Source organism: Coturnix japonica, chromosome 3, assembly GCF_001577835.2.
Source record: "Coturnix japonica isolate 7356 chromosome 3, Coturnix japonica 2.1, whole genome shotgun sequence".
NCBI lineage: Eukaryota > Metazoa > Chordata > Aves > Galliformes > Phasianidae > Coturnix > Coturnix japonica.
In genome coordinates, this window is record NC_029518.1 from 49613806 (window position 1) to 49637744 (window position 23939).

Sequence of the window (23939 nt, forward strand, 5' to 3'; positions counted from 1 at the left end):
AGAGAACTTGTAAATTTGTTGCCAGAAAGTGCCTACAGTGAGGGGAAATGCAAAGGATGTTATCACTGCTGACAGATGGTGACAGCCACTGTTTCTCAGGACTGCAAGGAGGCTGATATTCAGGATATGCTGGGCACACAGGTGTGTTCCCATAGTGAATGCAAGACACAAACACCTTTCTCAGTTGTGCATCAGGCTTTCAGAACAAAAACCCGACAGCATCTTTTAACGTTTTTCAAGCACCTTTTCTTCAAGTTCCACTGAAGAATACTAAGCAAACACTATTGAATAAATGCAAACAATTCCTAAAATGTTTTTTGAATAAGAGTGTAAGTTCTTCAATGTATAATTTTAAAAGTAGCCAGGGCAACTTCACTCCCATGTTTAATTACAACCACTTAAATGTTTCTGTGGAAAGACCAATTATACCATATTTCTGACCTTTCAGGTTCCTTTCTTATTCTCAAGTTGCTCTTTATTAATATATTTGGCAATGCTTGATGTTATCTGCACTGAAATAAGCCTTTTACTTATGTTCCTAGGTTAAACAGAGTTCTACACTAAGGAACAAACTGCTCAATCAACTCAGTCTTTTACCCACTACAGATAGAAGTTAAATTCTGCTCTTAAGCACTTTCTCATATAATGAGTCTAGAGTAAATCTGCAGAAGTTAAGGGCTAATGCCAGCTTGCAGTGATGTAAATGAGGGAAACTGATCCACTAATGTTAGTTAAGATCTTCTACTATTAATTTGTTACATATACTCAAGTAGCCCAGGGCCTGATTCAGCCCCATCTTGAAAGTCTCAAAGCAACCGCTGTACTCGCTGTACTCATTATAGGCTACTGTGCATCTTTTCAGTAACTTCAGTGCAACTCACTGAGGAAGAAGTTCTTTCACATTGCCCTGATGTCCTGCAGTACCACCAACCAGCTGTTCGGGCCCCAGAGCACTGCTAGGCTGAGCACAGTCCAGACAACCTCACAAAGTGCCAATCTTGTGCCTGTTTGGTGGGCTTGGGTATCATCAGTCTTGCATCTGTGCTCAGATACTCATTTAAGTCTCCCTCTCTGCAGGACTGTTCCTGCAGCCAGCACCCCAAGTGGGGCTGCAACACCCTCCTGAGTTCCTTAGTGTTCTGAGTGCATGCTTTCTAGAAATGCCTATTTGCAAATGTCTGGGAAAATATTTCCCAGACTAATGTGCACACATTACCCTCTCCAAGATGTGCTGGTGGGTTATGTCCAAGCTAAATTACATGCAAGTCCTATTTAATGGAAAAGGATTCAAGAAGGGAGCTGCCCTGCTTAATGCTTCCTTGATTATGCTGTGCTAAACCCTCTGAAGCTGAGGTCACAAACACTCACATCAGCTTCTGCTATTAACAGGACTGCATTGTCCTTCTGCCCCATCATGCAACCCAAAGTCCCTGTCTTCATATGTCAAGAGCATCTACTGGACTGGTTCAGCTATCAGAGAATTCCCCCGTCAGCCCGGAGACTGACCTAACAGCTGTGTTTCACAAGACCATACTGCAAGGATGGCCTGCGTGTGCTGGAGGCTGGGCTGGTGCCTGCTGGCTGCCAGCTGCAGGCCTCTGCCCCACAGGAAGGCAGGCTGAGGGCAACAGCCTGATTTTCACAGCTTCAAGCACTGCCTGTCTCTTTGGCCTGCTTTTCTATCAGCGCCTCTTCCCACTGACAACTCAATAATGCACTAATAGCATGGAAAAAAAAACACAAGTATTGCTCTCAACTTCCTTGTTACTTCGTGCAACTGCACTTCGTATCTTTGCTTTACCACCACCTTTCTCCGCACCAAGCTTTGCTTTCTTTGGACTTTATCTTCCTTTCAAGCATTTCTGTGCCCATTTTATCCTTCCACCTCCTCCCTTGTGCCTCTGGTGTTGCCCAACTGGTAGCTGTTACATCAATATTATTATCTAGCTCTTCTGTTCCCATGCGATTGAAAGCAATGCACCACAGCCAAGGCAGCCCAAGGTGATGGCAGGGCTGTGGGCTGTACCAAACTCTGTCTGGAAGCAAAGATAAACTACATATATTTGTGTAAAGTAAAACAGAAGTGGAGACAGTGAATCCGAAGGGCTAGTTTCGGTCTGTTTCATACTGACAGACTTTAGCCCTTCTGACAAGCTGTCCTCACTAGAAGCCCAGCTGAAGCCTTCCTCAGGCTTAAGCCAAGTCAGCTGGGACATTTTTGGATCAAAATAGCTTCAAATAGCTGAACTTGCACTAGGTCCTAACACTACTGCATGTGTGCTTCAGTCCGAGAGCAAGCAGGATGACTAGCTGTGTGACCAACGTGTCAGTTTGTGGCATCAGCCCTGAGACTTGTTTTTCTAATGTCACACCCACAGACTAGGCCTATGTATCTGCACAAGGGCACCAATGCCCCATTTCTAAGGCAGATGGCAAACCCACAGGAGATGCTGGGATGAGATGCACAACTGCAGAGACAGCTGATTGGACCTGAGAACCACTGCGCACCACATGGGAACAGAGTGAGTCCATCAGAAGCTCTACTGCAGTAACAATCACCACAAGTTTACCATGTGCACTTGTTCATTTCTAATATCCTTATACCAGCTATTCACAGCTTCTTCTGTGATCACTGCCCAGACACCTGCACCCCAGACACTGCTACGTGCTGGAGCCTTGAAATGCTCAAAACTCATGTATCCGTTTGCTATCCGACTTGCACAAAGTCCATTCCCACTAAGTTGAGACATCCACTTCTAGACACTGTCTCCCTCGTTCTGCAACACTATCCATGCTGGCCCCTACCTGAAGCATGGTGGTATGCAGGCAGCCAGGCACTGCAGTGACAGTGCTGGGTCCACACCGGCTTACAAGTCTCACAGACCTTGCTTGCAAGATCTTTTAGGCAGAGAAGGAAAGCTAGGGTGAAAGACTAAGATACAGTGGCGTAGCAAAGCATAGCTGGGGCAGGCGGGACAGGAACAGAACCGCTGGGTGGACAGCAGGTCGCGAAAGGCGCCAGGTAACGAGATGGAAAGACTCCGTCGAACCAGACCTCCCGACGGAGCAACAAGGCTCCCTTCAGCCCCGCCCCGGCCCTCGGCGCCCCGCCCGGCTCCTGTCTCGGCTCCTGCGCGGTGCTGGTGCGGGAGCTCCGTGCGCCCTGCCTGGGAGATGTGACCCATGGGCGCCCGCCAGCCGCGGCGGGGGGCGGTTTGGCTGCCGCTGCTGCTGCCGCTGCTCCTGCCGCCGCCCCCCGCAGCGCACACAGGTGAGATGGGGTGAGATCTGATGAGATCCGATGCGATGGGTTCGGCGATTTTTGTTTTGTGGGGATTCTATGTTTGTTTGTTTCTAAACACTTTGAATCGGTTCAGTTTCCATGTTTCTGTCCTCTAATATTTAGCGGGAGAAGAGTGCCGTGTGCTGCTTTAAGGCTGCTTCATCTTCTCTGCTACTGTGCTGGAATTAGATTTTACCAACTCTGAGTGTTTTCTACATGTTAATTTACTTTCAGCTGTAATTTGACAGCGTGCTCTTGGAGTACTTCTTGATCCATAATTTGCATTAATTCCCTTAATACTTCTAGTGTCTTCCTTTGTTCTTGACAGCCACCAGCCCCCAGGCTCCCACCTGAGCAGTAAGGGACAGGTTACAGCACGGGACATGCTGAGTTTTGGCAGAGTTCTGCCCTGCATGCAATCCCCGGTGTGCCTCCCAGCAGAGCAGTGCAGTGCCCCCATGGCAGCCCGTGGCAGGGCAGCACAGGGAGCAGGAGTGGTGGTGTGAGCAGTCTGGTTAGCAAGGACTTGGGCAGAAGCAAAGATGTCACCAGGTGAGAATGAGCTCTTACACCTAAGCTGCTGAATGTGTGCCTGTGGTGGGGCCCTGCTGCTGCCATAAGCATCTCACGGGATTTCTTTGTTATATCCCTCAAGTATATCACAGCACAAGGTATTGCAGAGATTAGCAGAGCTTCCAAGAAACTCACACTGTCTTTGTGCTCTGGCTGCCTGCTTCATATATTACCACCAAAGCTAAATAGGTGAGGATGCTCTTCTCCCGTCTAAACTCACAGCAAAGCCTCCAGATCTGACAAGAGCTGGGCTGTAGTAAGGGCATCTTCACCCCAGCTGCTCTGGAGCATTACTGAGAACAGTTTCAGTTAGTTCTGTAATGCATCAGTTCTTTGGCTCTCACGTACAAGCACCAGTGGGCCAACTGCGGGCCAGTTTCCTTCCAAGCAGCTGACTGTGCTGTGCTTATTTTGTCGGGGTCTGCTGAGCACTGGGGCAAGTGTTTGGAAAGTTTGTATAACTTCCAGAGAAGGTTTAGAAAAATGTCAAGGGGGATGAGTTGGCTTTGAGTAGTAGCTTTACAAGGGAAGAGGGGTATTTCTTGCACACTGTCGAGTTTAAGCTAGACTTCTTCTCTTGGTGTGCAAGGCAGTAAAAGTTGTTGTAATTCATCCTGTCAGGATTTTGCAAATAACAGAAAAAAAATACATGAGGTGCTGATCCATCGTAGCAGCTCTTGTGCTCTTTCAGCAGAGACTATGGATACATTAGTCTCCTTTGGATCTTTTGTAACAGCAGAACAAACCTGGGTTGCCAGTCACTAGCAGAAGCAATCCTGCAAATACCACAGCTGTCTGAGGGCTGAGTCTGGTGCGGTTCTAGGAGCAGATCACACAGGGGCCAGGTGCTGTGGCAAGCAGCCTGACAGCAGCACTTCACAGATTCAGGTTCCTGTGTCTCACAGGGTCTATACTGTGCATGTCCTTTGGGAGTCTGCTATTTTGTTAATCTCCGAGCCGTGTAACAGCAGCTGTTAACTTACTGGACCACTGCAAACAAGCAGAACGTCTTTTATGGTGTGTTATTGGGTACAATCCTACTCTTACTGGTGTATGTTAGCTGTTCTCCAGGTCTCTGAAAGCTGAGATACTGCTGTCTGGGTCTGTGTGCCTGCCTCACAGGCGGTTCTCCCTTTGCAGTGCAGTACTGCTGCACTTCATTGGGTTTTTATAAATCAGTGCTTCATTCACTGCTAAAAATCTGTGCTGTAGTACTAATGCATAAGCATGGGCAATGCAGAATGGAAAACGAAATTAAAAGCAAATCCTTAGTTTAATTAACAGGATCAGGAAATGTGGCAGTTTCTCTTTACGCAATTTTTTACAAGCAGCTCACAAGGTTAGGGAAGGAACATCGTGATTCTTGAAAGCAGTAGAATGGCATTCTAAGAATTTAACAAAATCCAGCTTAAATCCTTCTACACACTTCTAGTTGAGGTTTCCTTAACCATGCTTTTCTGTAGAGAAACCACTAAATCTGTCTTGTAGGTATATACTTATTCTGTACTGTAATAACAGAAATATTGTGCTGAACTTCAGGCATGTTTGCTATTTTCATTCAGATGAAGCATGTGAGTTTGAAGCAGATCTCTCATTCCTTGCACTTGCTCTTGTTGGGAAGCATCCTTGGCACTGGATTTTTCTTGAATGAAGCTGACCTGGAAGGAGAGTTCCATGAATCCATCTAATGCAAGTACAGCTAGTACAGTCTTAGAAGGAAAAAAATAATGGAATAAGTGTAGAAAAGACTCTTTTTTTCAATATTGATATTTCTGTCTAAGAAATCTACTTGTACTGTCTTGCTTTATTTACCAATGTAGACATAGCTGTAGATGCAATTGAGTTGGTAGGTGGCTGTACCAATTACTTTTCTTACAGTAGGATCTTGAAAGCTTCCCCCTTTTAATGTTCTCTAATCATTGCATAAATTACTTGGTCTGCACTGACACATCTAGTTCAATTTACTTCTCTCTTCTTGCATTTTATCATGGCATGTACTTAATTTTACTAATAACTATGTCTGCATTTTGAGAAGTGGTCATCCCTTTAAGCAGATTTGCTTTCTTTTACAGTTACTAGAGTGATGAAACATACAAAACATTTCTATTTAGAAAGGAATTATTTTGAAAAATACAAAATAAAAGGATGGGATCACAGTATGGGTCATGCAGTTGAGCCTTGGAGTTTGAGATCGGGGATCTTGTTTCTGTCCAAGCATTGTATTTTATCCTGTGAAAGCATCAAGAAAGTGGGCAGTGTTCCAGCACTAATAATCCACTTCTTTTCCTCCTCACCTACACACAGTAAATCACTGAGAAGGTGTGCACCAAATCTGAATTTTTGAAGGAAAGGCAGAAAGGAAAAGCTGATCACAAAGTTCAGCAGTGCAGAGTTGTTTATGTACTGACACGAGGTGATCTAAGATACATTTTGGATCTGAGAAAAGGCTCATCTGTAATGTAGACAGCCAGTAAGTATTAAATAGCAGACTTAAGTGTCAGATATTTCATATTAAAGGCATGCAGCATGCATGTTATACATAGGCTCGCTGCCCTGTGGTTGTGGTCTGTGATGTCTTTGTGCTGTGAAGCTTCACTACCAATAGTGGAACTATATGGGAAGGCTGAGCTTTGTGTTCTGCAGAAAGAATTTTTGTGTTCTTTATTTTTGTGTTATTTCTGGTTCTCTGCAGTATGAAGGAGAGAAGAACAAATCTAACATAGAAATAACAAAAAGGAGATGTTTGCTGAAGGCAGACTACAATATATTAAGGAGTGTCATGGTCATACATTCAAAAGACTCACCCTTATTCTCTCACCTGTAACCTATCTCTGGTCAGGTTGTTTCATACAATGCCACCATCTGTGCCCTAAGAGTTGGCTCTGTTATAATTTCCACAACTTGTCAAATTCTTCTTGCCTGTTAATTAGGGATGTAAATAGTGAGAATAGGTAATTCATCCCATAGAGAAATTTGAATGCTGTTGGGAAATTGGGATTAAAACCTAAAACTTATATATGTTTTGCAGTTCCCAGTGTTACCATTCAGGTTCACCTCACTAGCTTATAATCTTATCCTTCCTTCACAGTTGTTCTCCAGCAGCTTTTGTATTTTTAATTCCAAGACAAGCAAGTGGTTAGTATTACTCAAGTCATTTGTGTATGTGTGGTGTGGTTTATGTTTGTTTTTGTAGTTGTGGCTTGTACAAATTGATTTCTACTGATTGGTTTCTCTCCAAGATTTGGTGTTGTCTACAGCTATGAGATTAATAGCTGAGGTCATGCTCTATAACCCAAACAAGAAGTTGAGGTTTGTCAATAAAATGACTTTTCATTAGAAAGCTGTGCTTAAACAGCATATTTGTGCTTTATTCTTTGTGCACCAGTAACCTACAGAGTTTTTAGCTGCTGCTCAGCATATCTTGAAAAGAATACAATTAAATTAGATGTAGCAGAAAGACATGGCAATGGGATGTGGGACTGGAGGTATATGGCAGTTTACATATGAAGAGATTAAATAAGCTTTGCTTCTCTCGTGGAAAATAGATGACTGAAGGGGACTGTATTCATCTGTTTTTCTCCTGGCTGGCTGGCTAGCTAACTTAAGGAGTATTTTAAGGTGAAGGAAGAGAAAGGAAAAATACCATAGTCTTCGCTTTTTCATTCCCAAGCATTTTGAGTTACATCTCAGATGGCAGCTGAGTTGTTATTCAGCCTCCCATTTTTTGCTTCCTTCTCTGTGATGGAAATACAAACATGTCCAAAAAGAGTTACGAAAAGAATGTTGCTTTAGGAGAGAGAAAGAGGTTACCCGGGTTTATGTATTTGAGCTTAATCCCACTCCATGCTCAGAAGCTCTGTGGTGAAATGAGTTACTTTATTTCATAGTAGTCTCATAAAGGCTGGAGAGAGCAGTGAGGCTAATATTTATTATTTCATGTGGTTCAGTTTTTGGCTTTTCCTTGTACTTTCTGGAGGCATATCAATATCCTGCTTTTAGTGTGTACTAAATCAGAATAGTAATGTGCATGATGTGGCTAAGAAACACTAGAACTCTGCCTGGAGAAGGCTGAGACACGTATAATTGCTTTTTCACATTGCGAGAAGGTAGAAGACAGACAGAAGTACAGCTGTGTGACTCCTCAGGTGTAAATCAACCTGTAGCAGTCAAACATGAGAACTTTTCCATCAGCACAGTCCATGGGCAGGAACAACATATACGTGCTGTTCCACAGAACTTTAGAAATGCAACACTGTCCCTTGGATCCAGCTGTGTTTGTCACCTTGAATATTATTTCTGATGCAGTCTTTCCTAAGTTGTAAAGAAGTAGGTGATTTCACTGAATGACTTCCTCTGTACAGAGAAGTCGCTCTGGACCTGTAGACAGGGTAAATGAAGCAGAAAATCACGTCTGGTGGTTTTAACAAAAAAAATACTTGTGAAGTCCAGGAAAGATACTAAAAATAGTACGATACCTATTATTAAGCGACACTGTCTTGTTCACATCTGAACTTACTGTGGGAGCACTCTGAACAGTCATACAGTGCCTCGAAACACAGCAGAGCGTGCCTCAGAGGAGATTAGCAGAAATGGGCAGATACCCCAGGAAACCTTCTGTTCTTGTGAGTTCTCTACAAGCAGTAGCTTCCTGAAGGCACAAGAGATGAGGTTCTGCCAGCATACTGGGTGTTTTAGTCCAACCTCTCAGCTGTCTGATGCAGAAGGAAATGTTCAGCTTTTTAGAGCTAGCTTTCTCTCAGTAGTGAGGGTTTTTCTTCCACTGACATCACGCTCAATCTCTTGTCTAAGGGAAAACACAGATTCAGAAGACGACATTTCACTAATTCAGATTTTAAGAAAAAACAAAACTCCTCATCTGGACAAGCTTGTTAGTAGGTTGGGGAGCAAGAAGCAACAGCCTTTAGGCAATAAATAAAATCTTAGCCGTTCTAAATGAACAGCCACTGTCTCATAGATAGAAGCACTAAGTGGTGGCTCAGTTTATGAAAATATATATATATGAAGGGGTACGTTAGGATTGGTCTGCAACACACTGTGTCAGAATTCAGCTGATGTAGCAGTTCTACAGCATTTTTTTTCAAAAAGAAATTTATGTAACCTTTGCATATTTTGAAAAACATAAGATGTCAGAAGTTTCTGAATTAAGCCCTCATTTTCTTGGCTGCTGGGTTGTAGTTGGTCGAAGAAGCAGTAAATTGATAAAGTTAAATAAGTTCACAGGAGAAAAAATCCTCAAACATCAGACAGTTTGGCTATTTTTAATATTATGTAATCTCAAAACATCTGTTTTGAATAGCAAATATTGCGGCAACAATGAGCTTTTAAAATTAACTTAGTTATTCTTGACAAAAAAGTACTTCTGCATTTCAAACTTCACAAAATATCATTCAGGTATTTTTCATTCTTGTAAAAGGAAAAAAAAAAAAACCCACACACCTCTGATGACTCTCAGAGTCATAACGAGGTTATGAGTAATCTTAGACTTTCTGTCAACTTGTTTCATGCCAATATTGATCACTTAAAATTAATAGAAAACACATCTACTATAACTTCCTCCTGTTTGACTGCATCAGGGGTGTATTTTTGCAGAAAGACTTGGTTAGGTAGTATGAGCTCTACCTTTGTACTTGCAAACTTTCAAAGTGGTGTGGGGGAAAGCACTTGGGTCTCTGTCTAGGTTGTGGTGTGGAGAAATAAACAGAGGTTTTCACACAGAGGAGGGCAACGTGGCAAGGCAGGCCACACCGTGCATTGGCACCCTCTCTTCATCCTACCCTTACTCCTTCCCCAGATGATCTCCTCAGTTTCACCTGATTCCAATGGCAACCTGCCGATTTTCTTCACAAACAAACCCACACACCTGGGTCTTGTTGCTCACATTTTCCTACCCTTTCTGTCATTACTTCTGCTTTTCTGTCTGTGCCACCATCTCATTTTCATTCAGTCCAATGACACTGTTTCTGTCCCTATCTTTCTCTCCCTTTTCCACATACTGCTTATGAAGAGGTTGTGATTGGTGCGCCTGACTCCTCTTCTGGCAGGGCAAGAGTTTGCTCCGTGGTTATCTCTTGAGCACTGTTAGGATTACAACAGGAAATCACCTCCACAATCCTCCCCCAGTTCCCACCACTACTGAAGTAAGATGGCTTCACTAGCCCAACTTCACACACAGAAGTCTCACAGCTCCAGCAGCCCACGAGGAGAAAGGCAGGAATGCTCTAGTGACTCCTGCCTGCTTCCACCTCCTCACTGTCCATTCTGTTGAATTCCAGAAAGCAGCTCATAAGAATCAGTGCAGAGGAAATCTTTCAGGCTGACTTTGTTAAGTCTAAAAAAAGTTAACTCTTCTATTTTAATTGTTGTAAAGATGACTAATATCAGGCAGTGACATTTGCTAACGTGTATTCCTGGCTCTGTGGGGTTTCCCTTCCTCTCTGTAACTTCTGATCTCCCGTTTTGGCTCAGTTCCCCTGTTTACTATCTCATGCACTCCCTCACATTCCTGCATGGCCAGTGCCAGCTTGCTTCAGATTGTAGATGTGCCAGAAAAGACAGTCACAGCTCTATGCTAACAAATGCTACTGAACATTATGTCAGTGGACGCTTGTTCTTAGTACAGTCATTTTTATAATATACTTAAACGTGACTAAGGCAAGATTTTGCACTGCAAACAATGAATTCATCTAAGCAGATGAGCTGGAGGAAGAAAAAAAAGGCAGTGAGTGTCTACTGTGCTGCCCTTAATCTCAGCACCTGGGGCAAAGGAGCCGCTGCCATCAGAGGTGGTCCCAAGGGCTGCTTCTGCATAAGAAAATGCAAGAGCAATTGAAGCCAAAGTGTTCTCTGCTATTGTCGAAAGAGGAGTTCTTCATTTATATAGAGGCAATTGATAAGGGAGGAGAACCTGCTTTTTACTGCTATAGGTGCTGGAAAAAGCTGTGTTGACGTAAGAACCTCCTTTCTGTTTTAATTCTTTCTGCATCTCTCACTGTCTTAGATTACATCGAATAGTTGTCTAGAGAAATGCTGTGGCTTTCTATGTCATTTTATTTTGTTGGCAAATTTGGTGGGACAGCAACCATTGTAGCCATGATACAGTAAAGTACAACAGGCGATCATTTGGATTGAGAGCAGCAGAGTCAACACCAATACTGACACATGACACATTTCTGTGGCAACAGCTCAGTTTTCACTGGGCATTTGTCTTCTCCCCACCCTATAACTTTAGGGGGAAAAAAATCTATTTTTGTGTATTCGTGTATTTTTGTACTTTTCAGTTGCTAGGTTGTCTAAATCAAGAGACATGCTAACAGATGTGTTCACAGTGAGAGAACTGAGGCAGCTGCAGCTGCGTTTATCCTGCAACGCTGACATTAAGCACAGCCATTTATCATTGAATTAGGCAGAGCTGCCTCCATACAGACAAAAAGCAGACACACTGAGCAGATAATAGTTATAACTGGAAATTAGATGTGCTTATATTTATGTAGGTGTGCCCACATATATTCAGGTGTGTATAGATAGACATGGCTGTACCCAAAACCAAGGTTTGAGCAGGAACAACTTGACCAAGGCACATACATGGCTGTGAGCTGCATGCACTTAAAACCGACGACATTTTTCAACCCAGCAGGCACTTTCACAAAGAGAGGATGAGGCACCTGCTGTGAAGTCTTTTACTCATGTGAATAGTCCCACTGACGTCAGTGGGCTTTTTCGCTCACATGTGAAGGTGTTTTCAGGCTAAGTCACATCTGTTTTGAAGTCTTGCAGTAGAGTACTCTAAGATCAGGACTTGGCTCCTCAGTGTGGTGGTGAAGTTTACAAGCCTATATTACTACATTCTTTCCAGTCCAGGTGTGCAAGGAATTATAAAGAATACCATTGCTTAAGGTTTGATTTATAGCATTTCCAAACACAGCAATAAGAGCTCCATGTTTTGCTTTGTTTTTACATGCAAGTAATAAATAAAGGAAATTATTTCATTATACTGGAAAGTGACGACAGCCATTGCAGACTATCTATGAGACAGACTGAACCTAGCAAAGCACATTGCGTGACTGATTGGTGCTCTCATGTAGGCCAGTGTAAACTGAACATAATTCACGTGACATCCATGCTATTAATCCATTAATGAAGAGAAAATTGGAGTATGGTGGGTTCTATTCTGTTTATAGGTGAGATACGGAAGTAAGCAGCTGATAACTTTGGGAGATGCAAACTATGTCTACGCTCTATTTTTTACACATGCCTCCTGATATTACTGAGCATCATAAAGACAGGAGTTCTTTCTTAGCTCTTCTCATAGAAATAGGGGAGTATGGCAGCTTTATTCCTGTTTTACAGATGCAGAATTGAGGAATAAAAAACACATGGGGTTTCTTCAAAGGGCATACATGCACCTACCAAAGCGATAAAAAATGCATATAGAAAGTAAGTCCATAGCAGCTGATGGAAAGTTAACGGTCTCTGTCCCTTTGCCTCCCAGATTACATTGAACTTGGGGCAAATCAGAGAGTGCCTGCAGTGTGATAATGCTTTAGATCTTGTAAAGATACAGCCTGTGGGTTCTGCTGGCTGAGATTGGCTCATCCACTGGAGTCAGCGCTTCTGTTTTGAAACTTCATTTACCACATCAGAAACCACGATAGGCGGAGATAAAATTTAAAAAAAATAAAATTTAGAAAAAAAAACAAAAAAACAAAAAACACACTTATGTTACTAGTTTAAAAATATTCTAGTTTAACAGATAAGTTCGTGCCTCCTTTTACTTTAAAATGTGCTTATGGAATATAAATGTTTTTATTTAAGGTTGGGGCAAATGTCAAAAAGTGCAGGTACACAAAACCATTCAGAAAACCAGTGGAAGTAATGTGCTTTGTTTGTGATGAGCTGGCTNTGTATTGATTTCTTAAGGGTAGATTAGGAAAATGGGAGTCTTGAGGAAAATAGCTGCCATTTCTCTAGTGTAAAACTTTAAAAGAAAAAAAAGAAGTGTGAAATGTGAGCCAACAGGGAAGGTTGCAGCTGGCGTCTACTCAACTCAGATAGGACAGTGGCTAATTTTTTATGAGGTTTATCAAAACAGGGCTGGCAGTGACCTTAACATCCCATCTGTCCCATTACCCTTAGGCAGAACCAACTCTGTGCTATGTGGCGGATAGTACCCTGATCTGCCCTTTGAGACATCCAGAGCCCTCCCAGATAGTCCGCCTTGTCTGTCCTCTTCTGCCCATCAGGTACTGCTGCTGGCAACTTCTATCTGAAAGAGAACTTGCTTTATTCTTTTCCTTGATGACACGGAGGATAAACTGTCTCTTCGTGTAGACTTGCAGTGTTGCCCCAGCTCCCAAACAAGGTCTGTCTCTGGAAGGTAGCTGCCAAAGAAGCAGAGGTAGGGGCTGATCAGCCTGGCTGCTGTCGCCAGATCAGGGAGGGAGGGGTATCTGCATTGGTCCATCCTAACCAGAGAGAGGAACCAGTGTGAGGCAGTGCTCACTGGCCCTGTTGCTTGTAATTAATGCAAAGCAGATGCTTCCCTCAGAGAGTCTGAGGTACCAGAGACCTATCTCTTCTGTTGCTGCTGCTAGGTTGGGATTTTTTAATCTTGGCTCTGGAGGTTTTCATACCCTTCAGTATGTAATTTATTTTATTCTTAATTCTCTCCTTGTTGGCCTTTTAGATTTTTCTCAGTGTTTTTTAATGAGGAGCTTTTTATGGCTTTGATTCCCCTTAACCTAGGAAAAAAAAAATCCCTTTTCTATATCCTCCTGTTTGGGAATTGTAACAGAAAGTTCATTTGTGCTTCAGTACTTCCCCTGCTCTCTACATGGATTTCCCAGTTGCCGTCTCCAGGGCCTTAGCAGGGCTGTGTCACTTCTGTTTTTTTTTCCTTCTTATTCCTGGCTACAGGTTGTGCAGTTGATGGCTTCCCTGCAGCCTCATAAATGTTAATGCAGGGATTTGGTGCAAATGATGAAATTTGATGCATGGATGATTTCTTGCAGTTCGTGTAATACTGATTTTGGTTTTTTCTTCTTACTAGCATGCATATTAATTAATTGCTTCTCTGCTAAACAAATGTTGCCAACATGACGATGTCTATTGGGCTGCTTCGTGCTTACATTTGGAATAGTTTCATCTAGAGCAGGGAGGTTGTGGAGGACATTTATTCTGGTGGAAAGTAAAACTTTACTTTCTAGGTTATCCCCCACTCAGAAGAAAATGTTATTGAAGTAGATGACAACGGTTGGACTAGATGATCTTGTAGGTCACTTCCAACCTTATGATTCTATGAGTAAAGCAAATGCAGAAGCCTTCTTGGAGGCCTCTTTCTGCTGCTTTCACATTCTTTGGCATCTCAAACTTTTTGATTTCATTAACTGAGCCTGTCATTTGAGCCCTTGTGAGATTACAGTCGTTGGGCATTTCTGTGTCTGAGAGTTCAAGGGAAGGGGACTTCCTACATACCATTGGTAAATAAGTAAGCTTGCCATAAGGACTGTGCTTGGCAACAAGATTAATTCTCCAGGAAATAAAATAAAACAAAATAAGAATTGAAAGTCACTGAATACCAACTAAGTGCAAGGGAATAAAAGAGGGCAACATTAGAAACACTCTCCATAAATATGTTTATGGAAAGCTGAAGATAGAGATGCAGGCATATACCAGAGTTTCTTTTGAATGTTAGTATACAAACAGAGGTTTGGAAATCCCAGGATTTCTACTATGTCAGTTTAAAGTATTTGGCCTTTACAGAATAGCTTTTTCTGATTGTTTCAAAGACAACTAGAAAGGAGTAAGTCAATTAGGAAAATGATGGTGATTTTTACTTACAGAAGCAGCTATGTGTTACACATGGTATGTTATATGCAATTCATACAAGAGAATGAACATTTTAGTAATAGTGAAGTATACCACCGAAAAAATAATAAAGTCCACTTAAGGAGACAACAAAGATCAAGGTCTGTTCATTCAGACATGTTCCCACAGTTCATGTTAATGTGTTGTATTTCCTCCTTTCTTTGTCACTTTTTGTTAGCTTAAGAACTCAAATTGCATCCCTGGAGGAAGAGGGTTCTGAAAAGTCCTGAAAGACCACAGATTCTCTTTTTCTCTTCCCTATTATGCTCTCGTGGCCACTTGCAACAAGAAGCTGCTCCCCAGTAGCTGCAGCTTCAGGTTGGATCTGAGGGCTGCTGGGAGTTGCTGGGGTTTGGCTCACATGAAGCTTGGGGTTCTGCCCCAGCCCTAAAGTCCTCTGCTTTGCAAGTAAGTTAGCAATGTGAACATAGGAAATTGGGCTCCGAAGAGTACTCGGACTTGCTTGCTTTGCTCATTTATTTCAAAAGATGGTTCATGGGATGGTAATTTAGATGAGTGTCGTAGCAGTAAGTGCTTTTTGACTTCATGGAGAATAAAGGCAATATGTAGCAGTTTATGTCTTATTTAAAAGATAAGCTCTTGTTTGGTTAACTTTGAAGCATATGTATTTGCAGATTCTTAGTGTTTGTTGTTCCTTTCTTATTTTCTTTCTCAGGAGAGTTGTATTGTTCTTTGCCCAACCCTAGGAATGTTCATTTTGAATCTACAAACTTGAAGAATGTCCTTCACTGGTTAGCACCGGAAGGTATAGGAGATGGAGTACTCTACAATGTGAAATATTCAATGTAAGTTGGCTTCTTTATTGTATCCTTCACTGCTTATTTTTAGAGCATTCCACACAGAAATGAAGCTAAGGAACAAGAAGAGACAGCGCCGTGAATTGACATCAGAGTTGCCTTCTGTATGTATCTGAATGGATCTGAGGATGTAGCATCTAAAGGAATATTGTGAGCAAACACTGTTCCATCAGTGGTTTCTAACAGACTCAGCACCCACAGGTTTATTTCAATCCCCAAAGCCTCTCCAGTCTGGGAGTCAATCTAATGAAGTTATGAAGTATTATAGACAACCAAGTAACTGGATCAGAAACAAAGCTTGCCAATTTGTAGGATATCAAGGAATGTGAGTGAAGGCCAGAATCCATTTCCTTCACTGTCACCAAGGGGGCACTAGGTCATCTTAAGAACAGTACTGGAAGTTTAACTTATAAATAGGTGTAGCTCTGTTGTCATGGATGTTATCATGCTCCTAGTATTATCCTGGATACTCTTTCCTCAGTCTAGTAGTTTTTTCATAACACTAAAACAGATGAACATCTCCAGAAGTTTCCCGCAATTTCTATTGATTACTTAAAAAAAAACAAAAAAAAAACACAAGGAGTTGCTTGAAAACACAGTTGTGTAGATGCTGCCACATACCCTTATTAATTAGCAGCTAAATTGAGATTCTTCTTAGTGTAATGTGAATTTGAGGAGTGGGAGCTCCTGAGAAAACCCAGGCAGAAATTTTCTAAGGAAACTTGGATTTCTTCTGCTAGTGCTTAAGGTCAGTACTGAAGCATTATTGTGGCATGTCTATGTCTCTGCTTCAACAAGAATGATTTTGAAATGCATCATATTAGAGATGGAGTCTTCATTTTAAACAGCTTAGCACACATTTTTACATAGCAGGAAGAGCCATACTACAGAACATTTTGTCGTTACATAAATAGTTACCCTGACTCAGTTCTCACGTGTTTAGAGTTTAAACCAAAGCTGTGGAGACTTAAGTTTAGAGATCCATGTAAGCAAAAGTGGATTTGAGTCAGTATTGCTAACATTCCAGTTACCTATTGCCATTTTTGAATAGGACCTGCACAGGTTTATTTTTCATTAAAAACTCATGTTTTTATCTCAGCTGAAGTTGTGAGTTCCTTGAAATAGCACATTTCTGCAAAAACAAGCAAACTATCCTATCTGTTTGATTATCATTTCTTTGTATATAATCGGGTGAATTATGACAATGCCAAGAACATTTGTACAGCTCCATTCTCTTTCTCTTTCAACATAGATATGGTGACGGCAAATGGATTAGGAAGCCAGAATGCAGGAATATCAATAGAACATGGTGTGACCTCTCCAGTGAGACTGCTGACCATGAAGAGCAATACTACGCAAGTGTTAAAGCATTCCTAAATGGGAGGTGCTCTAACTGGATAGAGACGGAACGATTTAACCCTCTTACCGAGAGTAAGGAAAGCTAATCACAAAGCCAGGTGTTCATGGCCTTGGTTAATTCTCTGTGCTCGGAGTGCATCTCCATAGTATGTGATATTTTAATTTTAATGTAAACTTAGATTTTTTTGCTGCTGTTTGAGATTTATGCTGCTGGCAGCAGTAATTGAAATCATTGTAATTTGGATATGTGTATGGTAAACTTATGAATTAGAAACTGTTATACTGAATACTGTTCTATGTAGTCATAAGTCTTTACTCAAAGGAAAAAAAAGGGCATGGCACATCTATTTTATAAAGAATTCTGATTTTGAAGAGGCCCTATTAAACCAAACGGTAATCATACTCTAAAGCACCATGTCTGTACCAGGTAATCTGACGATATACTGGTAATTTAGCTTGTTTTAGCAAATTGGGTTTTGATGTTGTACATTCTGCAAAGTCACAAGACTTCCTAGGCAAAATTCCACGTCTGTGTTCAGCTTCTTACTGTGAAGTTTCTGTTACTTATGTGGAAAATAATTTTATATCAGTATAAATAAATTGTTCAAAGTTCTATTTAGACTACCCAAAATATTACAAAAATTTAATATCATTCCCTTTAAGAAGTTGTAGTCAAATCTTCCAATTTCTGTAGCTATTTCTTATAAGTTTTTATTCTTCTAGCTAAAATTGGCCCACCCATGGTAAATGTGTCTTCTACTGAGAAATCTATTTCAATCACACTGACTGTTCCTGAGAAATGGAGAAGTCCTGGTGAAAAATCTATATCGCTGCTTCAAGTATATCCTGGCCTGCAATACAACGTGTCTGTCCTCAAGAAAAAGACAAAGAAACGAGTAAGTTCTGAGAATGCTATAGAATTTTACCTATTAAGTCTGTGCACTGTGCTTTGTAGCAGCAAGAACTGAAATAGGACTCATAACATGACAGGAACTGTAGGATCGCCATCCATCTTTCAGTGTCAGGTGGACCAAAACTGGACGCACTAATCTAGATGTGGTCTGATGACCGATGACCACTGAATGGACAGGCATAATCCCTTCCTAACACCTACTGGATCCTTTCCTTTTGACATAGCCCAGGATGCTGTTGACCTTCTTTGCTGCAAGGGCATGTTGCTGGCTCATGTTAACCTTGCTGCCTATTCCAGTCCTCTCCAGCAGTTGCTCCCCAACCAGTCAGGCTCATCCCACATCACAGCAAAGTGCATCCTTTGCCACCACACCTCAAAGTCTTCGTTCATCTGTCTCTCCAGATTTAAATTCCATAAAGGAGCAATTTCCACCATAAATACAGTAGATAAGGAGGCATTTAGTGTTTATTCACAAAAATATCCATTCTTCTGCTCCTGTCCTCCAGACACAACGCCTGTCTAGCAGATGTCTGAGTAGTCCCCTTCTGTCAAAGGCTGTATTAAAATGCTAAGATTAGCATTAGCTTGACAAAGAAAGAGCAGTTACTTTACTTTGGACTCCAAGACCTACATAAAATCTATTATTTTAAGACCTTTACCAGAACATTGAAAGATTTAAGAACCTGTATCATGGGCCTTTCATTTGCCTACATGTCAGGAAGGGGCTAGTGTGGTATTTTTCTCTACTGAAACATCAGCATGAGAACATGGGCTGGTCATGATACGTGATCTTACTTCATATAAACCATGACGTTGTTCAGTAGTAGTAGAAGGATGACTGAATGGAAGATAAAATATTCAGAGATTATGTGACATGATAAAGAACTTGAGTTTTGACTGCATTAGGAAAAAAAAGGATACAGCTGGCAATTATTGAAGTATTATTGTTTCAGAAAATGTGTTCTTATGACAAATTTTATCTATAAAATTTTTACCTTCCTGGAAGTGAGGAGATAAACAAAGAAACTTTTTTTTTATGTGTATCTTCTAGTGGTTCTTCTCCATCAGCAACAGCACCTTGGTTGTGCCCTGGCTGGAACCTGGAACAGCTTACTGTGTCAGTGCGCAGATCCATGTCACTACACCACTTCTACACAGTGGGTTTTCTAAAGAACACTGCATTTCTACTTTGAAAGGTAGGTGTAAGCTGGCAAATTACTAAGTTAGAAAAAATGGTGAATGAGTTTGTAATTTTTTATGTCTATTCTCTCTCTGTATATTCACACTGTTGAAATTATCTTTGACTTTAAAACATAGTTGGGACCTACCAACTGATAAGACAGTACCTCTGAAGAAAAGGTTTTGCAGTCCTTGAGTCTCAATGACTGAGATTTTACTTTTTCTCCTTAAATGATGCTTGGGAGTGACAGAGCTGAGAATCTGAAGGGTTAGAAACTAGCAACAGGAGACAAGAGGGATTGTTGCTTCTTTTTAGTGTTTAATTTATAATTCAGATTAAAATAATGAAAGATTGTTCTGTAGCTCCTCCTCCCNTTCCTGTAAATTCATATTTTATTTAAAATATTTGCATCCCGTGTCCAAGAAGCAATATGGTAAATGTGCATATTACTGCCTGAATACATTATAAAGTTACTCAGTGCCACAAAACTTTTTCTTTATTAACAGATAAAACAACAGATGAGACTATAACAGTTGTATTTGGATACATTCTGCCTATCATGCTGGCTGTCCTTTTTACTTCGGTGGCATGCTGCTGTGTACACAGGTACATTCATGTCAGCAAGCAGAAGCATCCAACAAGCCTGGTATGTATTCTTTGTTGTGGGTTGCTGCTGCCAGCTTTGGATCTCACAGCAGTGTTGTGTGTTTTCCAGGAGGAAACCAAAGGTTAACTGCAAATGAAATCTCTGGTTGCCGCCCTGGTCAGTTAAAACATAGGAATAACTCCAATTAGCAACTGTGACTAGATATGAAAAGATGACTAAGGGTAACGAAGATCTGTTTGCTTGGGAAGAGTCAGTGCCGCAAACAAGGTCTGAGATGCAATGAGGCAGGTTCTGTAGGAAGTCAGCACTCCTCCTATGCATCCAGAAAGAAGCACAGAAGAGATTTACTGAACAAAAAGTTGTTAATTGGCTGAAATCAGAAACTAGAAGGTAATATAATTCAGCAGTGCAGAATTCCCTTGATACTGTTTTGGATTCTTAATAGGTGTTGCCAAACTTTCCCATGTCTCTGGGAGGGTTTTGGCACAGAGAAGTCATTTAATCTGAATTTCAAGAGTTCTTTCATAATACTGCACTCTATTTCTTTGCATCCAAAAAATATACCAATAAGTGAATTCTGTTATTTGTACTTTCCAAAGACACTTTCTATGTAAAAGCGCTTGCAAATTCCTTAGAACCATATTGTGAAGTTGGTTAAATTTTGGAAGGAACACATGAAGTCTAAGAAATGTTATCTGTTTCCATCGCATGAGCCCAGTGAAATTTTCTTACAGCTATCTAACTGTAAACAAGTTGCTCAATCACAAGCGTGCAATTGATGAGCTCTGATGTTAATCCAGTCTGCATGACACGGTGTGGTGGGAGGTATAAGGGAGGTGGTTTCAACACTTTGGTCTTTCTAAAGAAATCCAGAGCAGCAGAAGTGATAGAAGTGTTCTCAGAGTAACTGGCTGCTTCATGGAAGGGTCAGAATCACAGAATCACAGAATTGTAGGGGTTGGAAGGGACCTCTAGAGATCATCGAGTCCAACCCCCCTGCCAAAGCAGGCTCCCTACACCATGTCACACAGGTAGGCGTCCAGTCGGGTCTTGAATCTCTCCAGAGAAGGAGACTCCACAACCTCCCTGGGCAGCCTGTTCCAGTGCTCCGTCACCCTCACTGTAAAGAAGTTCTTGCGCACATTCGTGCAGAACTTCCTATGCTGTAGTTTCATCCCGTTACCCCTAGTCCTGTCCCCACGCACTACTGAAAAGAGACCAGACTCACCACTATGGCTCCCACACCTCAGGTATTTATAAACCTGGATCACTCCTCTCTCAGCCTTCTTTTCTCAAGGCTAAACAGACCCAGTTCACTTAGTCTCTCCTCATAGGGGAGATGCTCCAGGCTCTTCACCATCTTTGTGGCCCACCGCTGGACTCTTTCCAGGAGATCCCTGTCTTTTTTGTACTGGGGAGCCCAGAACTGGACACAATATTCCAGATGAGGCCTCACCAGGGCAGAGTAGGAGGAGGAAGAAGGAAGAAGGAGAAGGAAGGAGCAGAGCAGCTGCTGCTGCAGTGTATTCAGGCATGTGCTGAAACACCTGCAGCTGACAAGGTGCCAGCTTTTTCCTGGGGTACAGGACATGGTAGGGGGAGATAGCAGTTTGCCATGCTTTGGAAAGCTAGAAGGACAGAAGTCCACAGCCAGAGGGCTACTTAGGGATAAATTCCCACTCAAGATCAGACTAAACTCTAACTCCAGGAGTCTTTTTTCTTATAATCATTGTGTTGTATTGTGAGGTTTTAGGGGGAGTTTTTATATCCAGTGAACTTTATATCCAGCTTGAAATCTTCAGTCTATTTCCACACCGCTTAATTAATTCAGTTCATGATAAGATAACAAATGAATACGCAACTGCTGTTTTAGTGATGGTTTTTGCTTCTCCCAATTTACAGACTATTCCACACAGCCTTCCCTTGTGATCAAAGGGAGATGGAATAAGCAGTTTGGTTTGGTCTGGCACTTCTGACCTAGGGGATCTTTCAGACTACTTACATTAGTGGCCTTAGTCTTCCATTCAGTTTGAAATGTTGAAGTGCAGCTTCTCATGGCTGTTGTTCTATTGCATTTTCTTTTACAGTGCTTTTATCTGCTAGAAATACTAGTCATTTCAAAAAGACTGTATGCTGTTGATTATTTAACTAGATGATTTATTGCAGTCATAAATCCAACCTGTGACTAAACGCACACTGCAGGTTCTGAACGCTGCTATATTTTCCTTCTCTGAGAGGAAACTTGGTATTATTTAATCCTCTGTAAATCGCACCTTAGCATGGTAACCAACCGTGCTTGTGGGATGTGGTTTTGACTGCACTTCCTCTTTGCTGGTTAAAGAGAGTGGAATAGTTTTCTGTAGTCTGTGACCCACGTGCAGTTCTGATGTTTTCTCAGAGTCACTTGATTTTGTGCTGGTGGAAACAAGACCAGAGTTTTGACAGAATTATTCTCACCATTATTAAGGCACAGAGAAGATGTGAAAAAGGAAATTAGAGCTGATCATAATATGCTTTTACTTCTGATAGAACAATGAAAGTGAAGCATTTTAACAGTCTTAGAAGTATACATGATGAACTTCCTTTTTCCCTAAATTGAATTATTCACTCCTAATATGGTCTAAGATAGCTTTATCTTTTAAAAACAGACAATAGCATAAGAGGAAGCAATACGATATTTTTATTGGACTTAAATCAAAATACATTTTGCTTTCCAGGTATGGCACTATACTGATAAATGCAAGGAGAAGGTTTTTATACCTTGTGAAAAAATAGTGGTCAACCTTATCACAGTTAACGTGGATGATTACAAACCATCTCAGGAATCCATTCCTCCATCAGAAATGAAAAGCCCCCGTTATTATACTGTTTACAGTGGCACTGAAGGGAGAGATTTGACTCCAAAAGAAGTGCCAGAAACAAAACACTTGCTGGATATTTCTCATGATGATATTTCACACATTTTAGCTCAGGGGGATAAAACTGGAGCAAAGAATGACCAGCCTGGAACAAAGAATACTTTGAGACAGAAAAACGGAGGGAGTGTAGAGTATGAACTTGGTGTACAGGCTGATGACTTCAGTCCTGGCCAAATCCTAGAAGAACTCAATCTGAAAGAGAAGACTTCTGTGCCTGGGGGACTAGGTGAGCCACAAACTGCTTTGGGAAACTTAGTTAACATTAAAACAGGAAAGGCATATTGCCCCCAGCTGGAGGTGAGGACAACAGACCCTTCTTTGGGACAGGAATTAGAGGAACTTAAACTGAAGATGGCTGATGTAGTGGATGAATTTCTGGGTAAGACCCATGTCAACTTGATGGACTCAGATGATAAAAAATCTGGGCAGACATCTTATCGTCAGCTGGAAAAAATAGCACATGGCATCACAGAGAATGAGAGTGAACAGACCATACTGGTAGACTGGGATCCACACACTGGCAGATTGTATATTCCTACTTTGTTCGGTGTTGAAAATGAAGTGTGTAAAGGAGTATTTAAGTGTGATGGTCCTAACAAAGAGGGAATTTTGTCCAGACTGTATGAGAAACAGGTATCTGAAGAATCATCTGAGGACCAAGAAATGTATCTGCTGCAATTCCAGGAACAATGGGGACTGCATGTGGAAATGGAAGACTGAACAGTCATTTTCTAGAATACTGTAAACGTAAACCACAAAGAGATAATTAAGGACTCAGCGGAGCAAATATATCTTAATGTATTGGAAGTTTTTAGAACCGTCAGAGTCGAGCAACTTATTCATGATATTTATAACAACGATATTGGTGATTTCAACTCCCCTTATAGACCTCCCACGTAAAATATAATGGTTGTAAGATTGCCTCCTTTTTAAAAAATAAAAATCTCCGTAAAGAGGGTGCTGGTAGGATTTTTGTGTTGTGATTGCTACTAAGGCAAATTATTTTGGTTTGAAAGCTGTTATTTTAAACAATAAAAAGCAACAATATGATATTTTGCTGGGATGTTTCATGTATATTGACACAACATAGCCTTTTTTATGTCTCATTCCTGCTGAGAGTAATGGCTGCAGTTGATTTTTTGTGGAAGTAAAGGGCACCTCCAGTATATGGGTTTTTTGTTCTGTCAACATTCTATTTAATGAAGGCATTCTAATCTATCTTCCATGAAAGACTCAACTGGAACACATGGCCACTTCCCTACTGCTACACAGATACACATCCAACAACATTTCTTCTAACAGGTACTGCGTTAAGAAAACGCAGGGGAGAAAGTGGCCAGCACTAGTCATATTTTACTCTGAGGGAAAATGTGGTGTGGGGGAATTTAGTAATACACCTGCAGT

At 41.4% G+C, this 23939-nt stretch overlaps 1 protein-coding gene across 1 annotated transcript; it reads left to right on the top strand.

Annotated features, from left to right (window-relative positions):
- Nucleotides 1–3117: 3117 nt before the first annotated feature.
- IL20RA (interleukin 20 receptor subunit alpha) lies at nucleotides 3118–23587 on the top strand. Its single transcript, XM_015858427.2, has 7 exons — nucleotides 3118–3271; nucleotides 15417–15546; nucleotides 16811–16989; nucleotides 17641–17813; nucleotides 18882–19026; nucleotides 19517–19656; nucleotides 22335–23587. Exons 1-7 carry the CDS (start codon nucleotides 3184–3186, stop codon nucleotides 23253–23255), a joined length of 1776 nt encoding a protein of 591 aa, XP_015713913.1. The 5' UTR covers nucleotides 3118–3183; the 3' UTR covers nucleotides 23256–23587.
- The last annotated feature ends 352 nt before the right edge of the window (nucleotides 23588–23939 follow it).

Coding starts and splice junctions, on each gene's coding strand:
- IL20RA (XM_015858427.2), top strand. CDS start 3,184: ATGGGCGCCCGCCAGCCGCGGCGGGGGGCGGTTTGGCTGCCGCTGCTG. Junction 16,990..17,640: donor ATTTAACCCTCTTACCGAGA/GTAAGGAAAGCT, acceptor TTATTCTTCTAG/CTAAAATTGGCCCACCCATG. Junction 19,657..22,334: donor AGAAGCATCCAACAAGCCTG/GTATGTATTCTT, acceptor TTTGCTTTCCAG/GTATGGCACTATACTGATAA.